General features: G+C 36.2%; 1 protein-coding gene across 3 annotated transcripts in view; it reads left to right on the top strand.

Annotated features, from left to right (window-relative positions):
* Positions 1-16652, top strand: part of MIB1 (MIB E3 ubiquitin protein ligase 1) — a 118039-nt gene that overhangs the window by 52867 nt on the left and 48520 nt on the right. For 2 of the 3 annotated variants that reach the window (XM_058556823.1, XM_058556825.1), the window contains exon 10: positions 3884-3991. The exons of the other annotated variant lie outside the window; for it this stretch is intronic. In XM_058556823.1, coding sequence (XP_058412806.1) covers positions 3884-3991 — 108 coding nt within the window. The remainder of the gene's footprint in view (positions 1-3883; positions 3992-16652) is intronic. 3 annotated transcript variants of the gene reach the window in all.

The following is a 16652-nucleotide window of genomic DNA, read 5'->3' as shown; positions in this document are numbered from 1 at the left end:
CACTTAGTAATATGCATTTAAGTTTCTTCCATGTCTTTTCATGGCTTGATAGCTCATTTCTTCTTAGTGTTGATTAATATTCCATTGTCTGGATGTAGCACAGTTTATCCATTCAGCTACTGAAGCGCATATTGGTTGCTTCCAAGTTTTGACACTTATGAATGAAGCTGCTGTAAACATCCATGTGTAGGTTTTTGTGTGGACGTAAGTTTTCAGTTCCTTTGGATAAATACCAAGGAGCGTGATTGCTGGATCATATGGTAAGAATATATTTAGTTTTGTAGAAAAATGCCAAACTGTCTTCCATAGTAAGCATACGATTTTGCATTCCTATCAGCAGTATATGAGAGTTCCTATTGCTCCACATCCTTGCCAGCATTTGGTGTTATCAGTGTTCTGGATTTTGGCCATTCTAATAGGTGGTAGTGATATCTCATTGTTGTTTTAATTTGCATTTCCCTGATGACATATGATGGGGAGCATCTTTTCATATGCTTATATGTCATCTATATATCTTCTTTGGTGAGGTGTCTGTTCAGGTCTTTAGCTCATTTTTTAATTGGACTGTTTTCTTCTTGTTGAGTTTTAAAAGTTCATTGTATATTTTGAATAAGAGTACTTTACCTGCTATGTATTTTGCAAATATTTTTTTCCCAGTCCATGGCTTGTCTTCTCATTATCTTGATATTTTGTTTTGCAGAGCAGAAGTTCTTAATTTTAATGAAATCCAGCTTATCTTTCTTTCATAGATCATGTCTTTGGTATTGTATCTAAAAAGTCATTACTGTACCCAGGTCATCTAAGTTTTATCTTCTATGAGTTTTATAGTTTTGTGTTTTACATTTAGTCTATGATCCGTTTTGAGTTAATTTTTGTGAAAGATGTAAGGTCTGTGTCTAGATTCATTTTCTTGCAAGTGGATGTCCAGTTGTTCCAGCACCATTTGTTGAAGAGACTATCTTTGCTCCATTGTGTTGCCTTTGCTCCTTTGTCAAAGATCCTTTGGCTATGTTTATGAGAGTCTATTTCTGGGCTCTCTAGTCTGTTCCACTGATCTATTTGTTCTTTGGCCAATACCACACTGTCTTGATTACTGTAGCTTTATAGTAAGTCTTAGAGTCAGGTAGTGTCAGTTCTCCAGCTTTGTTCTTCTCTTTCAATGTTGAGTTGGCTACTCTGGGTCTTTTGCCTCTCCATATAATTTTTAGAATCAGTTCGTCAATATCCATAAAATAACTTGCTGGGATTTTAATAGGGATTGCATTGAATCTATAGATCAAGTTGGGAAGAACTGACATGACAATATTGAATCTTCCTGTCCATGAACATGGAGTATCTCTCCATTTATTTAGTTCTTTGATTTCGTTCATCAAAGTTTTTAATTTTCCTCATGTAGATCTCGTACATATTGTGTTAGGTTTATACCTAAGTATTAAATTTTGGGGGGTGATAATGTAAATGGTATTGTGTTTTTATTTGAATTTCCCTGATAGTTAGTGATGTTGAGCATCTTTTCATGTATCTGTTGGTCATCCATATGTCTTCTTTGGAAAAATGTCTATTCGGATTCTCTGCCCATTTTTAAATCAAATTGTTTTTTTGCTATTGAGTTATACGAGTTCTTTATATATTTTGGATATTAGCCCCTGATCATATATATGATTTGCAAATATTTTCTCCCATTCAGTAGATTGCCTTTTCATTTTGTTGATGATTTCTTTCGCTGTGCTGTGGTATTGTGTTTTTATTTTTAAATTCCACTTGTTTACTGTTAGTATATAGGAAAGCAGTTGACACTTGTAATATTAATCTTGTATCCTGCAATCTTGTTATAATCGCTTATTAGTTCCAGGAATGTTTTTGTTTATTCTTTTGGATTTTCTACATAAGTGATCATATCATCTATGAACAGACAGTTTTATGTCTTCCTTTCTAGTCTGTATATGTTTTCTTTTCTTTTCTTGCCTTATTGCATTAGCTAGGACTTCTAGTATGATGTTGAAAAGGAGTGGTGCTTTGAAAAGTTGAAAAGGTGCTTGCCTTGTCCCTGATTCTAGTGGGAAAGCTTTGAGTTTCTCACCATTCGGTATGATGTTACCTGTAATTTTTTTGTATATAGTCTTTATCAAGTTGAGAAAGTTTCCCTTTATTCCTAGTTTACTGAGAGTTTTTGTTTGTCATGAGAGGGTGTTGAATTTTGTAAAATGCTTTTTCTGTATCTATTGATATGATCATGTGATTATTATTTTTTCGTCGGTTGATGTGATGGATTATGTTAACTAATTTTTGAATATTTTACCAGACTTGCATACCTGGGATAAATCCTACTTGGTCGTGGTGTATAATTCTTTATGTATATTTTTGGATTCAATTTGCTAACATTTTGTTGAGGATTTTTGCATGTTCGTGAGGGATATTGGTCTGTAGTTTTCCTTTCTTGTAATGGCTTTGTCTGGCTTTGGTATTAGGGTACTGTTGCCCTCATAGAATGAGTTAAGAAATATGCCCTCTGCTTCTGTCCTCTGAAAGAGGTTTTAGAGAATTGGTATAATTCTTCCTTAAATGTTTGGTAGAATTCACCCTTCTGGGCCTGGTGTCTTTTTTTTTTTTGGCTCTTTGTCCATTCGTATCTGAATAAGATATTAAAAGGCCGATTGGTAGCTCTCTTTACCTGGACAGGACTTGGTGACTGACTTTGCATTATGGTGATTGTTGTGTGTAGAGCTTTTGAAGATCTCCAAATGCCGTCAAGTAGGTGTCTGTTCTCTATGGCTGTTCAGTTGTTTGAGGGAAGAAACGTCCTTTTTCCTGCCTAGAGACATGATGCATGGCAGCTAATACTCTGTCCTGGAGTTCGAGGAGTGGGCCTGGAGTGTGGCCATTGCACGTCAGATTTATACCTGTGGCCTCTCTTGTTAGCCCTCTGATGTGCTTGCATTTGCAGGCTTTGAATTTGTCTGGGGTTCTCAGCCGTTGTCTTCCCTGTTTCTATAATGTCAGAACTTCTTTGTCTGCTTGCTTTCTTTCAAAATTGTGTTGTTTTCTGATGTCAGCTCTCCCTTTCTCTTTGTCTTTATGGCTTTTGATGTTTGAAATTATTTTACTGTCTTCTTAGTGTAGTCTCAGGAAGGATAGGATATAAACATGTTTGGTCAGGCTATCATCTTTAACCATCTTTTATGGTTTTATGGATGGGAGTGAATGCGGTGAGATTAAGAAATTGCACTTAGCCTTGGGTATGTTCATGGGTAAGTTATGCATTCGCGTAACATTCAAGGTGAAGAAAAGATTGGAAATTACTGCTTTATAAACAGAATAATTGTATATAGCTCAATAATATATATATATATAGCTCGTTAACAATAACAGAATAATTGTATATAACTCATTAATCCTTCATGGAAGTTTGCTTGCAGTTGGTATTCGATATATTTGTCTAATTGAATTTATTTGTACTATAGTAGAAAGTATCTTCTCTAAAAGTTTTCCATTCACCTTATTGTCCTTTTTTATTGAAACATAGGATCTGAGATATAATAATCCAAATAGAAGTAAATATACAAAACTAGTGTAACTTATTTCCCTTTGTCTGTCCCTCCTTCTTTCCCTTGCTTTCTTTCTTTTTTCACCTTTGTAGATTGGCTAAACAGTTCTTTCATAGCTCTTTGAACAAGAGAAGTTACGTCTGTTTAAAAAAATGCCTGCATCCCTTCTCTAAATTAGAACAGTTTCTGGTGATCTGTACTAGGATATATGGAACACCAACCTAAATTGTTTTCATAGAATCATACAGTGTGCTAGATTTAAACCTATACTACGTGTATATATTGGCTCTGTCTGGTTTGTGACATTCCTTCAGCCTTTGGTTTTTTTTTTTCTTTAGGTAAATGGACAGTGTGCTGGCCACACAGCTATGCAAGCTGCTAGTCAGAATGGACATGTTGACATTTTGAAGTTACTTTTGAAGCAAAATGTGGATGTAGAAGCAGAGGTAATTAAACTAAGCTTGAAAACTATTTTAAGTAAAAATGGATGTCCCAGAAATAGTACTTCTATATCATGAGATGGATTTTTTTCATTCTTGAAATTTAATATTCACCTAAGGCTCTTGTGACTGAAAAGAAAAATTTGACAGATGACAACTTGAAGCATGTCTTGTTTTTCTGTAATCCTTCAATATTCTAGGCATAACCCTAAGTGAAGATAGGAGTTGTTTCCCTTTACTATGGTAGGACCAGGATGCTGTTGGGAGCCCTGTTGGGCTCATCTAAGAATTATACTGGGGAAGTTGAGGGAAGGGGAATATAGATCACGTAGGCCAAGATTTTTCCTGATCTGTGACGCCCGGAGGCCTTTCTTGGTTTTTTTTTTTGTTTTTCTCATAAGGGAACCAGTAAATTAGAATTTGTTTAGTCTTATTGTTTCTTATGTTAATGTGGATCTTTGAAGATTTTACAGTGCATTTTATTGCTCTATGTATATGCGCTTAATTTAATTTAGAGTATATTCTTATTAAAGGGAAATAAATACTTTTTACTATCATTGGAATTTCAATCGAGAATCTGTACGAGTGGAGTGAAGGATGGCTTCCTTTGTTGTAGTTAACTATAGCCTCATTACTTAAAATATATATTAGAATTACACTTGTTTTAGTCTAATGCAAGATTATTCAGGAGTAAGTCAAATTCAATCAAATTTAGACTAGGCAGAATGTTGCAATTTTGTCCAAATGATGCTCTCATCCGAGGAAGCTTAATAAGGACTTAAACTGGTGGACCAGCCTGTTTTTACTAATTAAAAAATTTTAAAGGTACCTATCTGAAAGGAGAAGTCTTATATTATTTTTGCTTTTTTCTCCAATTGTATGCATTTTGAGTTGTTGGATAGCTACTACAGAGCCATTGGTTTGTAGGTGTAAATAAGTCGTCTTTGATGTTGAAATTTTCTTTTGCCTAGAAAGAGCTTAAATTTTAAATTAGCATAATAGACATCATAAACTATCTGATAGTTTTATTACTGTGATGTCTTTATGAAAGAGATTATATAATTTGATTTTGCTTTTACAGTAGTAATTTTTAATTTAAGTTACATCTTTGTTGGTTGTGAATTTAGGAACCCAGTATGTGTTATAAGGTTTTTTGGTAATACGGGAAAGGCTTAATTTAAATTTAGTATTTTGTAAATGTCAGGCAGTTAGTTTATTTTATTATTGTGTTAGTCTGGTCTGGGGAAATGGAGTGAAATTCCCTGAATTGAATATCTCATTTTTAATTCAGTGAATCCAGAAACTACAATAGCAACAACTACTAAAATATCAAAGCCCTTCTGATTATAGCTAATAAGGCAAGAGACTGAAAAACCAAAATTTCTTTTTGCCTAATTTTTTTAAAAAGTATGCTTTCTGATTCAGAATTTAATTACTAAACCAGGCAATATAAGACTATCAATAAATTTGTGTTTCTAAAGACTTTTTGTTCACATGAGAAGCTCTGTAGAATAAGGGTGCAGCTTTGGGGTAGGAACGAAGTTGGCACTTTTTTTTCAAGAGTGGGTTTCCTTTTTCCTTAATTGAACTCAAATACAAAGCAAATAATTAGTTAATACTATAAACATAGTAAGACTGGAGTTGGAGTGAGGCTCAGTAGGCTAGGTGTTTGTAAATAATTTATCTTTCAGTTTGAAAACTATGTGTTGACTAGAGCGGTGAGATAACATGTGGACTTCTACCATACCTACTCATTTGGATTTAAGTTCCGTGCATTTATTTTCTGTTTTAAAAACCATTGTAGGCAGATTTAATTTGTAGATGTCTGGAGACATTTTTGATTGTGACTAACTGGTCAAGGAGGGGCGGGGAGAGTACTACTGGCATCTAGCAGGTAAAAACTAAGGATGCTACTGAGTGTCCTACAGTGCACAGGACAGCTGCCACAACAAAGAATTATCTGGCCCCAAATGTCAATAATGCTGAAGTTGAGAAACGCTGGTTTAAAAGATGAAGAAATTCATTAATTTTACAGATGCACTTAAATTTGTGATTCATCATTTACCAGTTTGTTATTAATTTTTTTATTGGACATTTTAAACATTTATAAAAGTAGAATAGTATATTGAATCCTATGTACTCATGAACCCACTTCAATTATTTTTCGTGACCAATTTTGTCTTATCTGTACCTCCTTACCTCCCACTCTCTCCACTAAATTATATTGAAGCAGATCCAGATGTCATATCATTTCATCTATAAATATTTATGTATCCTAAAAAGATAAGTGCTCTTTTTTTAAACTTTATTATACCTTTAACACACCTAAAAACAATAATGATTAACAGTGATTTTTAAAAATCTAATTTTATTAAAATTTTTGAGGTTAGCTGAAGAATAAAGAAAATAATATATTTTGTTCTCTGTTTATCTCATTCTGTAACATTTCATTGTTTTCATCTGCATTAGGAAGTGGGCTCAAGATAGTATAGATCAGGGGTTGCAAATTACGGGCCCCAGGCCAAATCCAGCCCTCCATTTGTATTAAGTATTATTGGAACACAACACACTCATTCATTCGTTTATTGTGTGTGGCTGCTTTTGTGCTACAACTGCAGAGTTGAGTAGTTGTGTGGTTGGGATGAGAGACTGTATGGCCTGTAAAACCTAAAATATTTGTTTTCTGGCCCTTCACAGAAAAGTTTGTTGGCCCCTAGTATAGATGACTATTGTAGATTTTTTTCAGTTGATTAAGCTGTTATCAAACTAAATTATTTAGTATATATCATTCCTTTTGACTATATGATAAGATTACATTTTTTTTTCTATTTTTTTTTTTTAAGGGGGCCAATTCTTTTTTTTTTTTTTTAATTTATTTTTTTTACCCCCAAAGCCCCAGTAGATAGTTGTATGTCATAGTTGCACATCCTTCTAGTTGCTGTATGTGGGACGCGGCCTCAGCATGGCCGGAGAAGCGGTGCGTCGGTGCGCGCCTGGGATCCGAACCCGGGCCACCAGCAGCGGAGCGTGTGCACTTAACCGCTAAGCCACGGGGCTGGCCCTTTTTTTCTATTTCTTAGGGAAAACTCAGAGAGCTATTTTGGAATGTTGGTTGTCTCCATGTATGACCTAATGAGTACAACAGGATTACATTCTGTTTCCTCCTTATTGTATAGGTAAAGGCACCAAGGACTGTGAGATCTTAGTCATGTTGATATAGGTGAGCTAATTTTAGATCCTCCAGGGACTCAGTATCTTTTTCTTACTGATAAAGTGTAAGAGTAAAGGTGTGGAGTGTTGAATGGAAGACCAGTTTTTTTTTTAAATTTTTGTGAGGAGATCAGCCCTGTGCTAACATCTGCCAATCCTCCTCCATTTTTGCTGAGGAAGACCGGCCCTGGGCTAACATCCGTGCCCATCTTCCTCCACTTTATATGGGATGCCGCCACAGCATGGCTTGACAAGTAGTGCGTCGGTGCGCGCCCAGGATCCGAACTGGCGAACCCTGGGCCGCTGCAGCCGAACGTGCGCACTTAACCGCTTGCGCCACCGGGCTGGCCCCCGAAGACCAGTTTTTAAAAGTGTGTCTTTTACAATAAGTTTTCAAATACAGTACAAATATATACTGAAGTTATCAGGAAACTTGGGGTGGTTTTATTATTTAAGGTTAATGAAAACTGTTTTGAATGGAGAGGATTAATAGTAGGGAACAATACTAGACTTTGTCAGAAAACCCACGTTGTAAGGGTATTGCTGTCTAAAATGGTATTGGGTGAAAAGTTTGATTGATATAAGCCTTAGTTTCCTCATGTATGATAATAACTTAAAGGGTTAGGGTTGGGATGTGAAGTAAGGGCAATAATTAAGATAGCAGTTATAGTATACAACAGCATGGGAATTTAAGGTGTTATTATTACTTGTGTTTGACTGTTCTTATTAAACATTTCTCTCCAACTGGTGGAAGTTAGTACAGTTTCTCAAGAACCAGATGCTAATTCTCTCTGATTCTGCTTGTCTAGTTAATGAAAACAAACTGTAGGAACATTTTATTTAATTGTAAAACTGAGAAGGAGAGGGCAAGTGGGCTTCAAGACTGATCAGTTTAAGGGAATTATTTTCTTAAAAACAAGTCAGGACCCAGAATAATAACCTCCAAAATGGTTCTGGGAATTGGTATACATAGGGATCTGTATTAATTCAGGTTGTGACTGGAGACTTCCCTCTTTCCCTACCCCTACACCCTTCCTCCCCCCAAAACTGGCACTGTTGAAACATGGCATGTCAAAGAAAGATTCTGTTTATAAGACCAGAAAACAGTCTTTAAGTTGCCTTTTGCAGGAAGGTAAACTAGAATCTGAGGTTGCCCAAACAAACAAGGTCAAGTTTTAGGGGCTGGCCCTGTGGCCTACTGGTTAAGTTCGGTGCGCTCCACTGTGGTGGCCTGAGTTCCGTTCCTGGGCGCAGGCCTACACCATTCATCAGCCATGCTGTGGCTGTGACCCACATACAAAATAGAGGAAGATTGGCCACAGATGTTAGCTCAGGGCAAATCGTCCTCAAGCAAAAAGAGGAAGATTGGGAACAGATGTTAGCTCAGGGGCACATCTTCCTCAGCAATAAAAAGAGGTCAAGTTGTAAAAGGGGACATGTCATAGTTTTACAGTCTTCCCTTATCAATAAATTCTTTTGGTTGCTCAGGTTAGTTCTTAAGAATCATCGATTCCTTTTTTTTTTTCATGTTCTTCATCTGATCCATCATTAAATCTTGTTGGTGCCTTAAAACATATCCAAAATTTAAGCAGTTTTCACCCTTCCTGCTGACACCACCCTGATCTTCACACTTCTCTTCCCCTAGATAGCCTCATGACTTTCTCTCTCACTTCTTTCAGGTATTGACTCAAACCTTCCCTGGGAGGCCATCCCTTGGCTGTCCTATCTAATCCTTCCTTACTATATTTTTTCCTTGGCACTTTTTGCTACCTAAAGTTTATTATTTGTTTACTCATTTTCTCTCACACTGCAATGTAAACTATGAGGGCATGAACTTTATTTTGCCCATTGTTGTATTCCCAGTGTCTAGAATAGTCTGAGCTCATAATAGGTACATAATAAATACACATTGAAGGAATGAATGAATGCATGAACAAACAATCCTGTTGAGGTTTTAATATGATCAAAATACCAGCATCTTGATTAATTGAATGAGTTTTAAGGAAAATAAGATGAAGTATAATATTACCTATTATATTTGAGAATAATAAAATAATTGAACTAATTTACTGAAAATGTCAGTGTGTTCAGGAAATGTTTAATTCAATTTATGTTAAAAATCATGATGGTTACTGAGAGGATTCTGGGAAGATGATGAAGTAGGAGGTACTAGGAATTTGTTTCCCCACCTAGACAACAACTGCACTGGCAGAATCTTTCTGATATAACTATTTTAGGCCTCTGGATTCTATTGAAGGATTTCTACTTTCAGGGGAAGGCTTGGAGGTTAATTACGGTTAATTTTGGTCAATTTCAGCTCTTAGCTCAGCAGGAGCTACCCATATCCCACCCTCCAGCCCAGTGGCAGGCAGCTAAGCTAAGTATGTGTTCCTGGATCAGGTTGCAGGAGGCACAGTGGGCAGTAAGGACCCTGTTGTACAAATATCAAGATCTGTGTTCTGATGGCTAATTGCTACTTCTGATCATGGAGGTGCACACACTGAGGTGGGCAGCCATTGTTCCATCCTCCCATTGTTGCAAGCCCTTTCTTATCAGCTGAAGTGACTTCCAGAGGATTTAAGAGTCTGCCCTTTTCCTTTCCCCTCCCATTTTTCTCTTTTTCTCCTTTTGGGAGCTTAGCATTAAAGTCTAGTACATTCAAAATCAACTGCATGTGTGAGGGAAATTAGAAAGTCACTGCACATGCCCAAGGAAAGCTGCAGGCTCAGAAAAGACCTGAGAAGACCTTAAGTTTACATCTCAGGCTATAAGCATGAAGAAGCCTACATCAGTCAAAAATAAAACAAGAAACAGCAAACTCTGTGGGAGGGAGAGAATTTGATTTCCAGAGTTACCACATTATTAGATTCAAATGTCCCATTTTCAACAAAAAATCACAAGGCATACAAAAAAACATGAAAGAATGACCTACTCAAAGGAAAAAAAATAAACCAATAGAAACTGTACCAGAGAAAAACCAGATGGCAGACCTACTAGACAAAGCCTCTAAAACAGTTGTCTTAAAGATGCTCGAAGAACTAAATGAAGTTGTGTAGAAAGTCAAGAAAATGATGTGTGAACAAAATGGAAATATCAGTGAAGACATAAATAACATAAAAGAAAACCAAAAACAAATTCTGAAGCTGAATAATACAAGACAATATGATACAATAACCTGAAAAGTATAAGAACTTAAAATGAAACATTCATGGAGGAATTCAGAGACAGATTTAACCAGGCAGAAGAAGGAACCAGTGAACTGGAAGATAGGACAATGGAAATTATTGAGTCTGAGAAACAGAAGAAATAAAAGGTTGGAAAAAAATGGAGAGAGCCTAAGCGACGTTTGGGAAACCATTAAGCTGACCATGATACATGTTGTAGGAGTCCTAGAAGCATAAAAGAGAAAGAGAGAAAGGGGCAGAGAGATTATTTGAAGAAACTATGGCCAAAAACTCCCCAAATTTGGTGAAAAACATGAATATAAACATCTAAAAAGTGCAGTGAATTCCATGTAGGATGAACTCAAAGGGACCCCCCCCCCACTGAGATACATTATAATCAGACTTTTAAAGAGAGAATCTTGAAAGCAGCAAGAGAAAAGTGACTTGTCATTTACAAGGGATCCTGTTAAGATTTTCAGCAGATTTCTCATCAGAAACTTTAGAAGCCAGAAGATAGTGGGCTGATATATTTAAAGTGCTAAAAAGAAAAAAAACCTATCAACCAGGAAGCCTATATCTAGCAAAACTGTCCTTCAAAAGTGAGGGAGAAATTAAGACATTTCCTAGACAAAAGCCGAGGGAGTTTGTTACCACTAGAGCTTCCTTGCAAGAAATCTTTTTTTTTTTTTTTATAATTTTATTTATTTATTTTTCCCCCAAAGCCCCAGTAGATAGTTGTATATCATAGCTGCACATCCTTCTAGCTGCTGTGTGTGGGACGCGGCCTCAGCATGGCCGGACAAGCGGTGCGTCGGTGTGCGCCTGGGACCCGAACCCGGGCCGCCAGTAGCGAAGGGCGCGCACTTAACCGCTAAGCCTCGGGGCCGGCCCTCCTTGCAAGAAATCTTAAAGAGAGTCCTGCAGGTTGAAATGAAAGTATATTAGATAGTAACTCAAAGTCATGTGAAGAAGTAAAATCTTAGTAAAGGTAAATACTTGGGCAATTGTAAAAGATAGCATTATTTTAACAACAGCGTGTAACTCTACTTTTTTTTCCTACATGATTTAAGAGACTAATACATTAAAAAATTATTAGTCTAAAATGTAGTTTTATTTTAACTTTGGTTTGTAACTGCACATTTTGTTATCTACGTAATTTAAGAGACTGATGGATTAAAAAAACAATTATTAGTTTATGTTTTTGGACACACAGTGTACAAAGATGTAGTTTTGTGACATTAGTACTGAAAGGGGTGGTGGGATGGAGCAGTAAATCAGTAGAGTTTTTTGTATGTTGTTGAAGTTAAGTTGATGTAAATTCAGATTAGAGTCTTATAACTTTAGGAAGTTAAATGTAATCCCCATGGTGACCAAAAAGAAAATAGTTGTAGAATATACACAAAAGGAAATGAGAAGGGAATTAAAATGTTTCACTACAAAAAATCAACTAAATACAAAAGAGACAGTAATGTAGGAAACAAAAGACATAAAAGCTATATGACATATAGAAAACAAATAGCAAAATGATAGAAGTTCTTCCTTATCAGTAATTACCCTAAATGTAAATGGATTAAACTCTCCAAAAGACAGAGAATGGCAGAATGGATTAGGAACAAAAACAAAAACAGAAAGCTTGTTCTAACTGTATGCTGTTTATAGGAGACTCACTTTAGATGCAAAGACACCAATCGGTTTAAAGTGAAAGGATGGAAAAAGATATTCCATGCAAGTAGTAACCAAAAGAGAGCAGGGGTAGCTATACTAATTTTACACAAAATAGACTTTAAATTAGAAAGGTTATAAGAGACAAGGACATCATTTATTAATAAAAGATTCAATATAGCAAGAAGATATATTAATTATAAACATTTACATGCTTAATAAAAGAGCATAAAAATATATCAAACCAAATTGACAGAATTGAAGGAAGAAATAGCTTCTACAATAATAGTTGGAGACTTCAATATCCTATTCTCAATAATGGAACAACCAGACAGAAGATAAGTAAAGACGTAGAGGACTTGAACAATACAGTAAGCCAACTAAAGCTAACAGACACACACAACATTCTGCCCAACAACAACAGAAAACACATGCTTCTCAAGTGCACCTGGGACATTCTTCAGGATAGACCATATGTTAGGTCACAAATTATGTCTCAGTAGATTTAAAAAGGTGGCTATCATACAAAATGTCTTCTCTGACCACAGTGTGATGAAGTTAGAAATCAATAATACAAGGAAAACTGGAAAATTCACAAATCGGTGGAAATTAAATAGCACACTCTTAGTCAATGGATGAATCAAAGAAGAAATCACGAGGGAAATTAGACAATACTTAGAGATGGATGAAAACAAAAGCACAACATACTAAAAGCTATGGGATGCAGCGAAAGCAGTGCTAATGGGGAAATTTATAGCTATAAATGCTTATATTTAAAAAAAAAGTTACCAAATCAACAACCTAACTTTACAACTTAAGGAACTAGAAAAAGAAGAAGAAACTAAACCCACAGGTAGTAGAACGAACGTAATAAAATATTCAAGCAGAGATAAACAAACAGAATAGAAAAAACAATAGAGAAAATCAATGAAACCAAAAATTGGTTCTTTGATCAGAAAAATTGACAAATGTTTAGCTAAATGGACTAAGAAAAAAGAAAACCAAATTACTAAAATCAGAAATGAAAGTGAGGACATTACTACCAATTCTATAGAAATGTAAAGAATTACAAGAGTATTATAAACAGTTGTTATGTCAATGAATTGGGTAACATAAATGAAATGGACAAATATCTAGAAACACAAAACCAACTAAGACTGAATCATGAAGATGTTACAGGAAATCTGAATAGACCTGTAACTAGTAAGAAGATTGAATCAGTAATAAAAAATCTCCCGACAAAGAAAAGCCCTGGACCTGATGATTTCAATGGTGAATTCTATCAAACATTTAAAGAATAACTAACACCAGTCTTTCACAAACTTTTCCAAAATATTGAAGAGGAGAGAACGCTTCCTTACTCATTCTATGAGGCCAGTGTTACCTTGATATCACAGCCAGGCAAAGACACTATAAGAAAAGAAAACTACAGACCAATATCCTTTATGAACATTGATGTAGAAATCATAGAGACAGAAAGTAGAATGATGGTTTCCAGGGGCTGAGGATAGGGAGAATGGGGAGTTACTGTGTAACGTGTATAGAGTTTTAGTTTTGCAAGATGAAAAGAGTTCTGGAGATGGATGGTGGTGATGGGTGCACAACAGTATGAATGTGCTTAATACCACTAAACTGTACACTTAAAAATTGGTTAAGATGATAAGTTTCATGTTATTTATATTTTACCACAAAAAAAAATCATTAAAAAAGCAAGATTGTTATTAAGGCATATTAAGGATTCAATTCAGCACCCATTTTGGTTCTTATTAGTTAGTAGGCACTGTGGTATATCCTGGGAATAAAGATGATTAAGTCACAGTTGTAGATGCCAAGAAGCTCACAGTCAAATAAAAATGACAGACTTGGAAACAAATAATTATACTGTAGTGTGATAAGTGAGATAATAGAAGGAGAGATAAATTAACTTTGTGAGAGTCAGGGGAAGTTTCTGTCAACTTAAAAAAAAAAAAGGCAACTGCAGAACAAAAGGAGAGCATTTATTTGGGGTCTTAGATTTGCAATTTGGGCAACACAGATTCCCTGAGCAGCCAGACAGGTGTCCTCCTGAGGAGTAAAAGTCAGGAGTTTTTATTAGCAAAATGGAGAGCCCAGACCAATTACCTCAGTTGTTTGTTAGGGAGGGTAGATTTATATTACAGTTCATTGGCTTACTCAAGGACATCTTGTTGCAACCAGAAAAAGTATATTTTTGCACAGTCCTTCAGAAAGTCCCTTCTCAGCAAATAATTCCCTTTTGGCAAGTGAGCAAGTTCAGCACAATTTCATATTTGTAACAAGATGGAGTCCAAGGTACAAAATGGAGTCACTGTTGCCACCTTGATTCACATTTCATAGGAGAGGAGTTGCGTGAGCTGAGTTTTAAAGGCTATCTATTCTCAAGCCAACAAGGTGATAAATGAGAGCATTGAAATCTGGAGAGCAGCATATGAACATATGGGGTCAAATAAGTTGATAAGTGTTTTTTATGTGAAGCAACTATGGCAACGGATGAGTCTGGAATGGTCCACAGAAGTAGGCTTTAAACGAGGTTTGTTCTATATACTAGAGTTACATTAAAGAGTTTTAAACGTAAATTTTGTGTTTTACAGAGAGAATTCTGTCTTATGTGTGAAAAATAGATTGGGATAAGAATAAAGTGGAGGCAGGGTGAGCTATGGCAATAGGTCAGGTGAGAGAAAATGTAAGGCCTGAATTAATCCGTGGTAGAACTGGTGAAGAGAATAGATACGAGCATAAATTGAGCAGCAAAAGCCATAGAATTTGGTGCTTGCATATAGGGGCTCAGGGAAAGGAAGTAGGTGAGCATGACCTACTCACCATGTTTTGTTGGTGGTTGTGTTGACTATATGGTCTTTGGTTCTATCAGCTAAGATAGAGAAGACTGGAACCAGAGCAGTTTTGGAAAGAGAAGGAGACAAGAGGGTAGAAAGAACCAAGATCAGTTTTAGATTTAATTTGAGGTCCCTCCACAAATCCTTTTAGGTAACCTTTTGGAGGCCAGCTATAATGTTGTCCCTCAGCATCTCATTTGGTGCCAGTATCAGACAGAATAATGAGCTGTATGTTTTAGGTTTATTTGGAATACTTAAGATGAATCCAAAAGAAGACCCTGTTTAAGGTCTTTGTGCAACTGAGGTTTCCTAATTTAGAAGAAACCTGGAAATAAATTTAACTGTTGTTTTTTAGTGCATCTGTATTTTTGAAAATCTTTTTTTTTTTTTAACATAAATAAATTGTTGACAGAACCTGCATAAAAGTGTTTCAGTAGCAGTTTTCTAACAACCATAAGTGTATGGTACACTTCATACATTGTTCCTCTTTGCATTCAGTGAGTGTGAGTGGTTCCTTTCTTAACAGAAGGAGTAACACTAGTTAAGCTTAAAAATTGTAACAGAAAGTAAATCCAGATTGGAGGTTAGGAAGATCTTTTTAAATATAAGATTCTGAAATATTGAAGTGCCTTACTAGAGAGGTTAAGATACACACGTGCGCACACACACGAACATAAATTTTTTGTGTGTGTGTGAAAAGCTTGTTTTTCTGGGATGTTTAATATAACGCTGCTCAGAGACAAAAGAGTTGAATCTTGTCTTTCATGTGATAGTTTGCTAGTTTCTTTATACTCAAGGTTGATAGGAACAAAAACTCCTAGCCTGGTTTAGCTGAAATATTCATAAGGTGGAAGTACTCCTGAGTCGTGATTTTCCTACCTTTTCAAGAATGGTTGTCAAATCTTTGTGGACTCCTGTATGAATGACTTTACTTTTTTTTTTTTTTTTGTGAGGAGGACCAGCCCTGAGCTAACATCCAATGCCAATCCTCCTCTTTTTTTTTTGCTGGGGAAGACTGGCCCTGGGCTAACATCCATGCCCATCTTCCTCCACTTTATATGGGACTCTGCCACAGCATGGCTTAACAAGCGGTGCGTCGGTGCACACCCGGGATCCGAACCGGTGAACCCCGGGCCGCCACAGCGGAACGTGTGCACTTAACCGCTTGCACCACCGGGCCGGCCCCAGAATGAATGAATGACTTTACTTTTAATATCCGTTTGAGAAGATACGCCAAGACCAAAAACTATTTTGAAATCAGCAACTGTTTTTTTTTAATGTATTTAAACACATTAAATGTATTTAATCACAACAGTGTTTATCTCTTATCCTTGAAAAGTAGTTAAATAATTCTGAGTACCATATGAATTTTCAAACCCCTTGCAAAAACCACTGCTCTGGAGAAAGTCTTAGAGCAGGCTTACTTTTGAAATGGAGTATGGAATAATATAAAATAAAAAAGGGTATATAATATAAAAAGTCTTTATAAAATTTTTTAAATGGAAAGTTTATATAGTTGTATCATAATTTAACACTTTCCTAATGTTAACTTATCGTCATGGCTGATAAATTAGGAGTAATGAAGAATTGAACTACTTCTGATAAAACTCTTTGTCCAGGGGCCGGTCCCGTGGCTTAGCGGTTAGGTGCGTCTGCTCCGCTACTGGCGACCCAGGTTCGGATCCCGGGCGTGCACTGATGCACTGCTTCTCCGGCCATGCTGAGGCCATGTCCCACATGCAGCAACTATAAGGATGTGCAACTGTGACGTGCACCTGT

This window comes from Diceros bicornis, chromosome 16 (genome assembly GCF_020826845.1).
Source record: "Diceros bicornis minor isolate mBicDic1 chromosome 16, mDicBic1.mat.cur, whole genome shotgun sequence".
Taxonomy (NCBI): Eukaryota; Metazoa; Chordata; class Mammalia; order Perissodactyla; family Rhinocerotidae; genus Diceros; species Diceros bicornis.
This window is presented reverse-complemented; position numbering and strand designations above follow the sequence as displayed.